This window comes from Ruditapes philippinarum, unplaced genomic scaffold (genome assembly GCF_026571515.1).
Source record: "Ruditapes philippinarum isolate M1 unplaced genomic scaffold, ASM2657151v2 ctg1865_1_1_1_1, whole genome shotgun sequence".
In the NCBI taxonomy this organism is placed as follows: Eukaryota; Metazoa; Mollusca; class Bivalvia; order Venerida; family Veneridae; genus Ruditapes; species Ruditapes philippinarum.
This window is the reverse complement of record NW_026864422.1, coordinates 120001-134523: the sequence shown is the minus strand read 5'-3', so window position 1 is coordinate 134523 and position 14523 is coordinate 120001. Positions and strand designations below refer to the sequence as shown.

At 32.1% G+C, this 14523-nt stretch overlaps 1 protein-coding gene across 1 annotated transcript in view; it reads right to left on the bottom strand.

The window, feature by feature from the left end:
• LOC132725507 (chorion peroxidase-like) overlaps nt 1-14523 on the bottom strand; it is a 21235-nt gene continuing 6712 nt past the window's right edge. The window contains exons 3-15 of the mRNA XM_060710643.1: nt 14086-14242; nt 12560-12653; nt 12033-12244; nt 11564-11743; nt 10237-10300; nt 8851-8960; nt 8149-8250; nt 5752-5844; nt 4924-5401; nt 4368-4595; nt 3717-3886; nt 2833-2935; nt 1-2263 (exon numbers count right to left, since the gene is read on the bottom strand). Of these exons, the coding sequence (XP_060566626.1) occupies nt 2200-2263; nt 2833-2935; nt 3717-3886; nt 4368-4595; nt 4924-5401; nt 5752-5844; nt 8149-8250; nt 8851-8960; nt 10237-10300; nt 11564-11743; nt 12033-12244; nt 12560-12653; nt 14086-14242 (2055 nt within the window). The 3' untranslated portion in view covers nt 1-2199. The remainder of the gene's footprint in view (nt 2264-2832; nt 2936-3716; nt 3887-4367; nt 4596-4923; nt 5402-5751; nt 5845-8148; nt 8251-8850; nt 8961-10236; nt 10301-11563; nt 11744-12032; nt 12245-12559; nt 12654-14085; nt 14243-14523) is intronic.

Genomic DNA, 14523 nt, shown 5'->3' with positions numbered 1-14523 from the left:
TATATTAGCAAAAAATCTTTATTTTAAATAAAAGTTTAATTTCATTCAAACAGTAACAGTTTAAAACTTTACAAACATAAGAAAGCTATGTACAGACTTCAATAAAAATGATTTTTAAACAATTTATTAGACAAACCATTTATTCAGAAAATATCATGAACAACACATATATTGTTAACATATAAAATATGAATATAACGGTATAAGGCTTTGAGCCGAAGTAGTAAAATTTGAAATCAATAAAGATTTTGTATATTTATTTTACAGTCCTTCTTTTTCGATATGAAAAAGCATGAAATTTGAAAGAATTTAATTATATATATATATACATATGTCAATCGTATTCAGTATGAACACATTTACATTAAAAGTTTAATAATCGGCACCTCTCAGCTATTATCGATGACAATCTTATCCGATATTTGACGGAAAGGGCCGAGAAGATGCGATTAAGAGTTTAAACTGCAAAAGGAAATAAGATAATTTATGAAATCTTATATTTATTTAGTATGGAATATTTAGAATGAAATATAAATTAAAATATCTAAAGCGTTAGAATCATAAAAAAACTAGCATTTTTATGCGCTCATATATTCATTTGAAATAAAAATGTGCATATAAAATTCAAATTATAAATTTAAATTTAAATTAGATATTAACGTCATGAGTCCGCTTATAAATAAGCTAAAATGTTGATAAAAATGGGGACATATAAACATATTAGATGCACTGTGTGTGAAAATGATAATATCATAAATGTAACATAAGCTCCAAAATAATGATTTTACTTTTAGTTTCTCAAAAACTTTATTTGTATTTCATTTTGGTGTTTCGAAAAAGCATTCATTGACCATATAGCTTTGAGTACCTTTATAGCACATTATTTCACACACAGCACTACTCACTTCCGTTGATAAGTATATAATATGATTAAACACATGTTTTGCCTTCATAAAAAAGAAAACAAAAATATTTTCTGAACAATACTGCGCCTTAAGTTGTATGAATATTGTCAAAACAAATGAATACTGAAAGATGATAAAGGATTTAAACTCAATGGTCAATTTCCTATGATTTCGAAAAAAATGACTTTCATTTCATGGTCCAAAATGTTGCTTGCATGAAATGACAAGAAAAAAAGTAAATCGAACTAGAAATTCTTGGAAAACGTATAAGCCTTTTCGTCTTGCTATAATTTTTGTATGTATGATCACATTAAGAAAAATAACTTCAAGCTTTAAAAAATTATTACGTTTTTATCAAATTTTGATCAAAACAATTGTTTAAATATATCTAACTCGAACTTTATACTTGATAGAAAAGAGGCAAACTATTTTTTGTCAAAACGATGAACAAATCTATCAGCAGATTTATTCTAATCGGTCATGTAACTTAAATGTCCATTATGCCAAATAAATGCTATCAGTTTGTTTTCACAAAAACTGCTTATTGTTGGTATCTAGTAACAGTTTCCAAAAACATTATACATGTTTACCTATGTTGGCAACTGGTATAATTATTGACTAGTATTTAGTATTGAGGTCAAATACTACTTTGTTTACAATTTGCTACATTTACGATCTATACATGCATGTTCAGCACTTCTTTTTTTCACGTGTAACCCTCTAACATACTCTAACTCTAAATCCATTACTAAAACATTATGAAACAAATGTTTGACATTACTAAAGAATTAAAAAATACTGATTTCTGAGGCATAATGAGCCTTTAAAGACAACATTTTTCCAGGGATGAAATTTACTTGTTAACGTATGTTTATACGAACACCTAAACAATTTTCCAGAAATATTATTTACTCTAACCGAGCGTTAAATCTTAAATGGAATAACGTGTCCATATTTCAAACTGGATAAGAGAACATTTATCTATTTTTTTTTAGGGAAAATCAGAAAACAAAATATTAAATATATACAGACAGTCGTGCTGGCTGATTTTTGTCCGCACTGGTCTCGTTGTCGCCAGCAGACTTTGTGTTAAATTCTATGTTGTTTTACGAACACACTCCTATGTGTTCAAAAACACAGAACACTTGAAATAATCGGACATGATTTATCACAGTATTATGGATTGTATATTTGTTATATCACAATGTTTAAATGGTTATTTCAAACACACATGTACATGAACAATAGGTTATTGCACGATTATGATAGAGAAACATGATTTATTCCATTCTGTTTAATATCTTGTCCACAAATTCACGTTAAGGTCTATCAAGTCATAACACTTTCGAAGTGGATTCCTGAAAACACAATAAAACGATGTAAGTGCAAATGCATTACTTTAGTTTGAGATATTTGTTATTTTTTCGTGAAAAGAAGCCACAAAAGATGCTTATCCAAAAGTTTTTTTTATTTATTTTTTTTTTTTAAAAGACTAGTATAAAGTGTAACACTTTTTCATGTAAATCGGACATAAAGACGGGTTTGGTAGACCAAAAACACATAAAAAAATAACAACAAAAAATGCTCCAAAGGTTGAAACTGAATATATGTAGTAGTGTAGATCGTCCTTGACCTTTAGCTTGTTTCTTGTTGTAAGCAGACGACATGAGTTTCAAAGATAAATAAATATTCTAGATGAGCTGTATCTAAACATTAGTAATTTTTTGATATATTTTCCTGTCATGCTTTTCTTCTGTTCAATATTTTCGTATGTAAAATTGAATAGGTTTATGCCATCGACCTTGACCCCTTTGTCATAGAGGTCATTGCAAAACAAATATGATATTGTTATTACTATATTTATCTATACTAGAATATTTTTTGTCTTTATTTAGTTATAAATATAAACAAATCATATCAGACTTACCTGTCTGAAACTGGTTTGAACACGTTTGACTGTATTTCTAAAATGTTCATTGTTTCGCATAAAACTTTAGCAAAACTCTGACTTTTTATGGATGCAAGTTGATCTGTAAGAAAGAGAATTCCAATACATATGTATGTACATGTAAGGGCCAAAAACATCAGTGATGCAAAAATATACATAGCTATAGAATGTTGTTTTAAGTTATTATACCGCCAAAAACTTTTGTACTTTTGTCAACCTATGACGATGATTCTTGAATATGAAAAGGGATTTTTGTAATTGGAAAAGCAGAGAGCCAAAAGGCAACTGCTGCACAGTGTTTCTATTTGTCTTCATAATAGCTTTCACCAATATATTTTAATGCAATTAATGATGATAGCTTAATTTGTAAATTATAACATGTCCCAGTTGTAAACCATATTTTTAATAGTAAAATTATACAAAATTCTACAATTTTCACTTTTAAACTGGAGGGATCTCTGCCATTTTCGGATTCGTGAAATCCAAATGAAATAATGCATTTTCTTTAGATGCAGTTTCTTTATCTCTACAATTCTAGCTCAACATTTGAGTCGGTCTACTAAGGAACAAACTCCTATGGAGGCTGATTCGTGCCATGTCGTATGTTCGCAGGGCGAAAGTACCACTCGAGGTCATATTGTCATATATTCGCTTGGCGCCCCGCAGAGTGAAAGTACATAAAAGTGGCCCTATTATCGTATTTTCGAGTTTTCGCCTGGCGCCTCGCGGAGCGAATGTACAAAAAAGTGGTCATATTGTTGTACATTCGCCCGGCGCAAGGCGGAGCAAAATTACTTAATGGTACAAATTAGCCACCATAAGATACAGGAAGTTATTCAAAATGCACTCCTTTCTTGTCTTACCTTTTGTAAAGCCTGTAATTTTCAAAGGGTTTTCATAGTAGAACCGGTCACCGTATTTTAACTGTTTAAACTGGTGAGCTAATAAACAAGCAAATGTTGGACCAACTTGTGCGCCTGGTTCGTTCGTTTCTTTAACCCCGCCTGAATACAGGTCAATATCATCCGGGTGACTGAAATAGAACAATAAAAAAATACCGCTTAATTTAACTTAAAATAATGTATAGCATGATTGTGCTATCATTATATTACATGTGCATATTTTGTGTTAATTCTAGAACTTACCTGAACAAATTTAGGTATATAATGTTATGATTTAAGATTAGTTTAAGAAATTTTGTAGCTAATTTGGTCTACTCTCTTTGGTCCGCTACCTACCTAAAACTAACTCGTAACCGTCTTTTGGGAAAACGTTACTCAAACCACGAATCCTTAGTTGAGAAGCCGACAATACAAACATTATCTCACTTCAATAAGTTACTTTAAAACACCCTCGAAACAACTTTTAATAACTTGATCATTGACGGAAGACCATCTTCAATATTAAAACTTTGATAACCACCACATGATATTTTAGATTACAAAATTATTTTGTATCTAGCACTGGAAATATCCTCAAAATAAAAAAATAATAAGTATATTTTGTTAGGTTACCTATATATATTTCTAAATAGATCGGCATTCTCTGAAGTAAAGTCACCAAACGCGTTCCCTTGTGTTTTGAATTGTTCGTCTGTTATTTTTGGCAGACCACAAAATTGACGCCAATGATTGTATGATGGCAGTCCATGGTCTCTTCCACGTTGGATGTTTAAAGCAGCAAGATCAAAACTTACTTTATTCTTTAGGAAAAGAAGATTTCGAACACCTTTGTCGAATGTTCTGGAACGATGAAAATATTACTAGTAATTGCAAAATTATGATAATATACATGTATAATGCATGTATATGCATAAATAAATGGATTGCAATTTCATGATTGATTGAAATTTTTGTGGAAGATATATGTTTCACCATAAATATACTATACAGGATTTTCATGCATCCTACAATCGTCTGCGCAATTTCATGGTTCGATAATGAATTAACTTTCTGCATATTTCTAGCCATTAAGTAGGTCAGCTGTTCGTGCATTTAAATAGGTAAGGTAAATATATAACATTTTTATTTACATCAATGTACATATGATTATTTTATTTATGAAATATACCCGTCTGGCGAAACTCCTTTATTATGCACCATCCACCTGGAAAGCCCATCGCAGTACGAAAAGGTCAAGTTAGGGTTATGATAAGTTTGTTCAATAGGAGAAACGCATTCGGTATCATACTGATTGTTCAAAGATGATTGGTCACCTGGAACAGTTACGTGACCAAAGCGGAACGCTGCCGTGCTGAATTCATTTGATATGCTAGCGTCTACAGAACGGTCATACACATTGACAAAACCGTGACTAACGCTTAAGTTGTACATTTTCATGTATTTTTCTCCTAAAATGGTGGGCAGGTATTCATTGTATACAATATTTTGCATGATGGCGATAAGAATCTTTCTAGTTTCTTGATACAGTTTTTCGTCGTCGCTATATATGTAGTTTTCTGACAGTCTTTCCGCAATTCTGTTGTGCAGACGAACAAATGCCGTGTGTAATGTGGACAGATTTGGTACTACGTTTACCCTGCCGTCACCTATAAAATATGTTATAATCTCCATAAATATTACGTCTTTTTCCGTGACAAAATACAAACATTTCATAATTATGAAAAAAGTCTTGAGTTCGTAAAAAATGATTACATTTGTACTAGTTTCTGCATTTATAATGCCACGATAACCGTTTTTGTAAGGTTGTTACAAAATAAGCAAATCATTAACAATCACATAACAGGTAAAATATTCTCGACTTATTCATGATTTCAAAATCTTGAGATAGATACATTTAGTGCATGTTAAATTTACAAAATAATAAGAACATTTCAATAACTGCACACTTTTTTTTAATTTTACTAATTGCAAACGTTCGCAATAAGGTACTACTCACCAGCATTAAAACAATACTGCTTTTGTTTTGTTAATGTACAACTCTGAGTCTTTTGTTTCGGCAAAAGATTTTCCTCATTTACTAGAAGCGCACCTAGAAATCATAAGAATTGCAATATGCGAATTGCCATCTGTCAAATTTCATATCATCTTGAAATCAGGAAAACATAAGGTATAATTTATGTATTATAAAGATTTTTAAAGTTGGTATAAAATCATGTCTTTCTCATCTTTTTTACATTTAACGTAAAAATGGTATTAAACACATAGCTTCTGGGTCTAAGACTTTCATTTTACGAGGTTCGCCTTACGCTTTGTGGTATTTTCAATATGCATCAGTGTGGCGCCGTTATATGTCGCACCGCCGCTTAAATGTCGCACTTGCCGCTAATTATCGCTTTATTGCCGTTTTATGTCGCAACCGCCGCTAAATGTCTTAAAATATTTTGCCTTCAAATGTCGCAACACTACAGTACCGTTAAATGTCTCACCATTTCCCTTAGCGTTAAATGGCACAACACTACCGTTAAATACATAAAATATTGCAATATCTAAATTCACGTCAAAACAACTTGTTTTATGACAATATTAAAAACGTTATGTAGGTGATCTAGGGACTAGTTACCTATCAGATAGGAAAAGATTTGTTGTGAAGTACAAAAAAATTGGTTGAAATTAAAGTCAACTTAGTCGGTATTATAAACTGACGACCACAATTTATTCCAAAAGAGCATCTTAGTGATAAAACACATTTGTACAAGTTTTTCATATAGCAACCCAGATATCGTGATTTCGAGCTACAACATCAGTATGAGAAGGATCTAACACGCCGAGAAGTTTACTCTAGAAAGATTCAATTTAATTCAAAGTCAGATCAAAATTCTTTATATTTTGTGTCGGCCTTCCACCTACAGGCATGTTTGTCAGCGGTTTTATCGACATTAAAGGTATTATATGTGTTTTTTATTTTGCCACAATGAGTTTACAGTTTTAAAAATCGTAATGCAATCATCACTTTATGTCACGTATGCAAAATATCAACCCGGTGTGTCTTTTCATGAGAAGGTGCAGTGTTGTTCATATGTACACAACTACTAAGCTTATTCAAAGTTTCAACAAATCTATTATACAGTTTTCAATCTGCATCCATGTCTTTGTGACTGTAACATATGCCTTTAAACTTTTATTTGTTATATTTTCTCAAGATGGAAAAGTTATCAATGCGATAGGTGCACCGCAGTTACAGCACTTTTTAGTGGCACACAGTAAATTCAATTTAAAATCACACGGAGTCCATAAATTCAATGCCATTTCACACTACTTGAAAATATAACGAATAACCCTACGTCTATCAACTCAGACCAATGAGTGCCATAACAGATTACTTACATACATAGGAAAATTGTGTCGTACCGAATCTTGTTTTTGTCCTGTAACTGCGTGTCAATAAAAAGCGTTTTCGATGCACCTTTCACATGAACATTGAATAACAATAATAATAGTAAAAGTGAGCTTGATTTTCTGTCAGAATGGTAGCAAAATTCATAGCATTGTCCGTCATATGATCTTAGAACATACATTCCTGCCTACAACGACAGAATTTAAAACACTCTCAAGAAAAGACAGACTAGATACCAGACCTTAAGTGATGATTGCAATCAATGAAATTGTAAAACTGTTATCTGATAGTGACAAAATATTAACACATAATTTTTATAGTATAATACATGTGTATCTAAATACCTATAAAAACACAGGCAAATATGCTTGTATGTGAAAGGCCGATACAAAATATAATAAATTCTTATCTGAGGTTGAATTTTAATGACTCTTTCTCGGTGTGTTGGATCCATCTCAAGCTGATGTTGCAGCTCGAATCCACGACATCTGAGTTGCTGAATGATAAACGTATACAAACGTGTTTTTTTGTTCATCAAGAGGCTCTTTGGCATAAATTGTGGTCTTCAATGTATAAAGTCGGTTAAGATGACTTCAATTTCAACCAATGACTCGGTACATTACTATCTGATAGATAGTTAGTCCCCATGCAGTTCACTTACATAACGTTAATATAAATCAAGATATTGCGATATTTAACGATATTGTTGTGACATTGAAAGGTAAAGGAAAATGGTGCGGTATTAACGTCATTACGACATTTCATGGCAAAATAGTTTTAAGACATTTAGCAGCGGTTGAGATATTTAGCATCGTTGCAACACACAACAGCGCCACAGACTGGATATTTGCACCCTGTATATTATTTATTTTAATGTTTAATGTAGAAAATAGTTCATTTTTACGGAAAATGGGCTAACGTTGATTTAAACTGTCATTAATATGATATTATTGAGATATTCTAATTTACGATCTAAAATAGTAGACATTTTAAACTTACCACGAGAGAATGTACGTAATTGACGACTTAAAGCTTCTGATTTACCATATACCTGACTGGCATCAATATAGGATGACATTTCATTAATTTGTTCCCGTCCACCTGAAAATTGAAAACACAATGTAATTAAAGTTTTTCTATTACACCCCCGTTCACCTGAAAATTAAAGATAATTATAGTTTTTCTATACCCCCGTCCACCTTAAAATTGAAACTAAATACAGTTTTTATAATATACCGAATTCTGACGACACATCTGATAGACACGCTTCTTAAAATTCCATGATTTTATAACACTTTTCATGCAAGATATCTTAAGTAGAATTGTCATTCTTGTATGGTATAAAATTAACCTACCATTGCTTCAAACAAGTGCAATAAGAGTATAGCTGCTGTAAGGACAATAATATCATCTATATTTCATATAAGGTATTTGTTACTTTGGGGCAGTGACATTATCAGTGCATCAATCTTGTGCTACAGCACTAATTTTAAAAGTCAACTTATGGAACATAAATGCTTCGTTTGGCGCTCTGGGAATATTATGAGTCGTCTAGGACAAACATGAAGATACTTTGCGCGTCTTTGTAAAATACGACAGACAAAATAGGCAATTTTAAAAAATAATTTTGAAATAACTACGATTCTCATTTTTGCACGGGTGTGCTAAATAAGTAAGATTGATACAATATTGTATACTCACATATTTCGCACTTGTCACATACAGCCGGTGCTGACCTGGTGAAGGACATACATGTAGAGTCATTGAAAAACAAATCATTTCTGGGAACCTGCACAGGAAAACACGCCTGGCTGTAGAAAAAAGCACACAACACGTACACATTAAATAGTAAACAAAAAATACGAGCAATGTAACATTTGGCATACGATATGATTTTTTTCTAACATTAATAAAAATTCAATTTTTTGGTTGGGTTTTATGTCGCACCATTATTATAAAGGAGCTTCCAGCTTAGCTGGTGGAGGAAGACCTCATGTACTCCCTCTGTTCATTATTTTTAGCACGAACACACATCTAAGTAGAACCACCCACGTTCCGTATGCTAGCCTGATAGCTTCCTTAAATGAGAGAACCGAAAATTCTTGGCGGAATTCGAACCCGCAGCGGTGAAGTGCAAGTTCTTAATAGTCAACGACCTTTAACCACTTGGCCACGGGCGACTCTTTAAACACTTCATTGACATTAATAACAAAATAATTCAGTTAAAAATGATATACATGTATAAAGATATAGCAACAATCAAATAATCTCTAAGCTTTCGTCACAAATAAACTGTGAGCTTCCGTCACAAACAATCTTTAGGGGGCAGGGGACATATTTGAATGATGGCCCCGGTCAAATTTTATAATAACTCAGACATGGTGTTTTGAAGGTAGTGGAAACTTCTGATATTTCTCTGTCATTGTAATTCTTTCTTGTTTGTAAGTAGGTAATGAGCAGTATTTTTGGGTTTTTATCCGAAACTAAGCATTTCTGTAGCTTTGTATGTATTTGTGACTCTCCGAATGGAGGTGAAAAAGTTAAAAATCAAGCTTTGACAGTTGGCGCCAAACAAGTAAGAAATTTCGGATAAATTTTGTGATAAATCTAAACGTATGACAGACACTTGGTACCATATTGGTATGATTTAGGTGTGATTTTGGCTGGGTGGGGGTAAACATAAATTGCTGTCAGTCATTGTTTTAAGGAGCAATGCATGCAAACTATTATTTTCTTCAATGTATGTAATATATCATTGAATAATGCTGTGCAACTGGTTATCTGCCTGTGAAACAGATTTTGAAATATTTGGAATTGTGTTTCTTGCCACACTGAAATACAAAATTGTTCATTTTTTATGTCCCCTGTCCCCTTTAAGCTTTTGTCAGAAATAAGCTCTAAGCTTTCGTCACAAATAATCTCTAAGCTTTCGTAAGCTTTCACACATAGACAATTAATATGCCGGAACTAAATTGACTAAAAGATACACGCAAGAACACACAAACACATAGGCACGCACAACTCAATGAAATATTAACTCTTCCGTGTCAGTATAATTAAACATGTAAATGAAGAAAAAAAACTCACAAAGGTCCATTTAGTTTCCCGTTTTGATAGTTTTCGCAGCATTTTATGACACTGGAATGATGACCTGGCAATTAAAAAGTATGATTAAGCATCAAATAATGAATAAAAGTTTGATAAAAAATCAAGGAAATAAATCGTTAAAACTGACGTGTTCAGAATGTCATTAAATAAAATCTGATTAAGTTTTCACAAAGTCGCGACGAATTCGACCGTGGACCCTCCAAAATCGACCGTTTATAAAAGCCAACCACTCCGCGTCATTATATATCTTATCGGTTGCCTTACAAAAATGACCATTTCTTACAATGCATTGTCATCAGAGAAACTTAAACTAGCAATAATTCCCTATGGTTATATGTTATTATTTATATCTTTCAATTGAATAAGCAATATTTCTATTGCAGAATATTTTGAATTGTTTTCCTTGAATTCAAGAAAAGTTCACTAAAAGGCCAAGTGTTCTTTAAGTATTGAAATGCGGAAAAAATTAAATTTCAAATTATCATCTCTGTAAATACTAAGCATTCATGTATTTGGTATGTACTGTGACTCAATGGCCAAGTATAGGTCTGTGAACTATGAATACGTTCGAAATAGTCTGGGTTTTCCAACATGTATCAGTATGCTTGTGCATATAGTGGTGGTGTTGGTAGTTTTCACACCGGATCATGAGCGCAGTTCAGCCACTGCATCGTACCTAGGCAGGCTGTCCAGCAATTTACCAGTACTAGTTGTCTTCACTTTCCCAAAGAACTGATAACTTCTGTACATGCCAGCTAGAGCAGGGTAACAGTGCGAATGGCCGTAGAATGGATTTCCTGATCAATCAATACGAAAGTAATCTGCACCGTCCGCTAATCGTACCAAGGTCGCACTATTCACATTCAAACGGTCCTGTTTAATGAGCTAACATACATCTTGCTGTGTGCTTATATTTTGTAACATATTCATATTAATATCCCTCACATGTATACATAAACAATGCAAATTCTTAGCAAGACAAGTCCGTTCAAGGTCCATTATGCTTCAGAAATGCGATCATTTTTATTTCTCAAAAACTTTATTTTTGGAATCTTGTTACAGTTTCCGAAAAACAAATGCTGATTTGTTAAAATTTTGATACCTTTACGACACATAACTGCATGTTCAACGCTACTCGGTCCGTTGTAAAACATCTAACATGCACTTAATCCATTTTTTAAACATTATTTAACACATGTTTGTCACTTATTAAGAAATAAAAAAATGGATTTCTGAGGCATAATGTGCCTCATATACATAGCAAGGATTATTGCCTAATTTTTTTTACATCTTTATAACAACTAACCGTCCATCATTGGTGTTGATGCTATATCATGAGACATAAACTGTCCGAAGGCCATCACCATAACTGTTGATTGTTCGTCCTTGCGTCTGTTTGGGCCTGGAGAATGTATCACGTTACTCACGATCCTGGGGCTTGGCAACGGGCTCCCACTCTTACCGAACATCCTCGGTGCACCTATTTCTATACAAGGAGAGAAGAAAAACAACATGCGAGTACTTAATTTATTAAAAATATGCAGAAACAGTCGATTCAAAATATAACACTGCAAAAGACTTAATGTCTGGTATGCATTTTTATGAGTTAAAATTGATACGGGAGCTGCACTTTGCGTTCGTTTCCCAATCTCTGAGTAATAAAAAAATAAAAGAAATAAAAACAACAACAAAAAAACGCCCAATTATTTAAAAAATTAAAGTAAAAACATCCCCACTTTTATCTGAAATGAGTTGATTATATATAATGTACATACGATCACTATAGTCTGCCGGAAGTGAACGCCTCTGAGGCGTTCCCGTCTTTCCCCACTGTGTATTGTACAAGTTATTGCAACTTCCGTCAAAAGTTCGATACGGTGCATAGTTCCCACATACTACTTCCGGTTGACAAAGGTCACGAGCTATCTCCTTGAACATGTTTTGATGATTTTCGTCTGACTTTAAGTCATTCAGACTTACTATTTTTCTGTATAACATTAATTTAAAAAAAACATAAGCTTCCGGGTATTAAGATAGATTTTTAAAAAAATGAAGTTGTTTAAAGGTTTACTTCATGGGAAAATATCATGTTCAAACACAAATTTTACATGGCACCTCGACTTTTTCTGACAAATTGGTATAACATCTTAAACATGACTGTAGAAATCCAAAGAGCATAGAAGAAAACATATTGTTTTAACTTGAAATATTTTTTCTTGAATAATCCATAATTATAAATTTTGTATATTTATTGTTACTTTACATTAATAAATTGTCTTTAGGTTAAAAGAAAAAAACTTACATCACAGCCATTTTCTTTACTATTTCTTGCATGATATATCCATTACGAGATATTACATCAAAGGAATTAGAGGTTGGGTAACCTGTTGTAGTATCTGTAAGAAGAGAAGAGATCATCAAAGACTTTTATTTCTCGGACTTTAAAGTGCACAATCGCAACTTCTCGCCCCTTTCCGTCAAATTTCGGGATATTGACCATTTTGAATAATAGCCGAAGTGTTCCGATTGAAAAGTACATCGTCTATATCTTAGTATATAATCGAATATGAATAAAATCTTATTTCTCCCTGAATTTTTCTTTTCTTCTACCATTTCTACAAAAGTTAGCTTTGTCTCTCTATAGTGATAATTTAACAATAAAATAGTATGCACATTCAAAGAGCTTACTTGATATCGCAACATTTTTGTAACTTTATTTTGAAAATTGTTGTATCTTTATTTTGAAAAAGAAAGGAATTCATATAATCATGTTTCATTTGTTTCCCAATTCAGTCTGATTTTCTTTGTAATTAAATGTTTATAAATGTTGTTTATGTAAAATTTATTGAATAAATGCAGTTTAAACTATGTATGTGTTTTACAAAGTAACATCGGCATGAATTGAAATTATACATGTATAACAAGTTGTACTAATATCATATAAATTAACAATTTCTAAATTTTATGTGAACAACAACTGTTATACTATCGGTAAAAATTTTCACATGATATGAAAAGTTGTAAAGGTAAACATGCAGCAGAAATCGCATATTCTCGGCCTTTTCCGTAAAACTTCGGATTATGAATAATAGCCGAGGAGTTCCGATTCAACCAACAGTGGCGCGTGCTTTTTTGGATACCAAAGGCGATTCACTGCCACAAGTATAGAGACAGACCAGATTCAGAACTGTTGATTTAACACATAAATGAAGATATATTCTTATATCAGGTTTAAAAGGCCCATTATACCTCAGAAATGTTTTTTATATTTCTCAAATGTTGTTGTTTTTTTTTTGTATAATTTTACAGTATCCAAAAATTGATCAAATACGTAAATTACCTTTTTTATCTGTTGCTTTATGGCAAAAAGTAAAATTATAGTGAATAAGTATTTGATATAGAAGTCACAATATTAATTTGTTTACATTTTGCTACTTAAACAACACATTTTTCACATAACTGCTAATTTCTTAAGGTAACAATCATCTTACATTCTCTAAAACCATTATTTAAACAGTGTAAAATTAATGTTTGTTTGCCCTTTCTAAAGAAGTAAAAATATTTTCTTCTCAGGCATGATGTGCCTTTAATTAAAGCAGCTTAATTTTGTAAAACGTGATCTAAGGATGGTGCATTTCAACTTTCAAGTATGTATTGCGTCACGGACTTTAATTGCAATTAAAGTCCGTGATTGTGTGTAGCGTATTTCAGGCTGCGTATTTCAATTTGCGTTTTTCATTTTAACTAAGTTAAACTTATTAAGTAATGTTTATGTAATATAAGTGTATTTCGAGCAGAAGAAAATATATACATGTAGTAAAAACTTACTATTTTTCAGCACGTAAATTTCCTGTATCCACTTTTGGACGATTGATTCCGTTTGTTTCCTGTACTGACGTAAAGTGTCAAGGTCAGATACACTTTCCGATTTGTAATTTAATATAAGATACACCAATGACATTACCACTAAAAGTACAGCAACGGTCTGAAAAAAAAATATGTCAAATAGATCAAATGTGATGCTTCAGAAAGTATAAACTTGACTTTTTTTCAAGACTGGGAAATGCTATTTCTAAATAATTTAAAGTGTAGCCAATTTAATATTCCGGAACATATAAAAGTGTTTCTCGTTCTTGTAGAGAATATATTAGAATAAAGACCCGTATTACGTCAGACAAATTTGTTTAAAGCACGGATCTTTATTACAAATAATATTATTCCTTGTTTAAAAGCCCATTATGCTCAGAAACTATTAAATTTTTAATT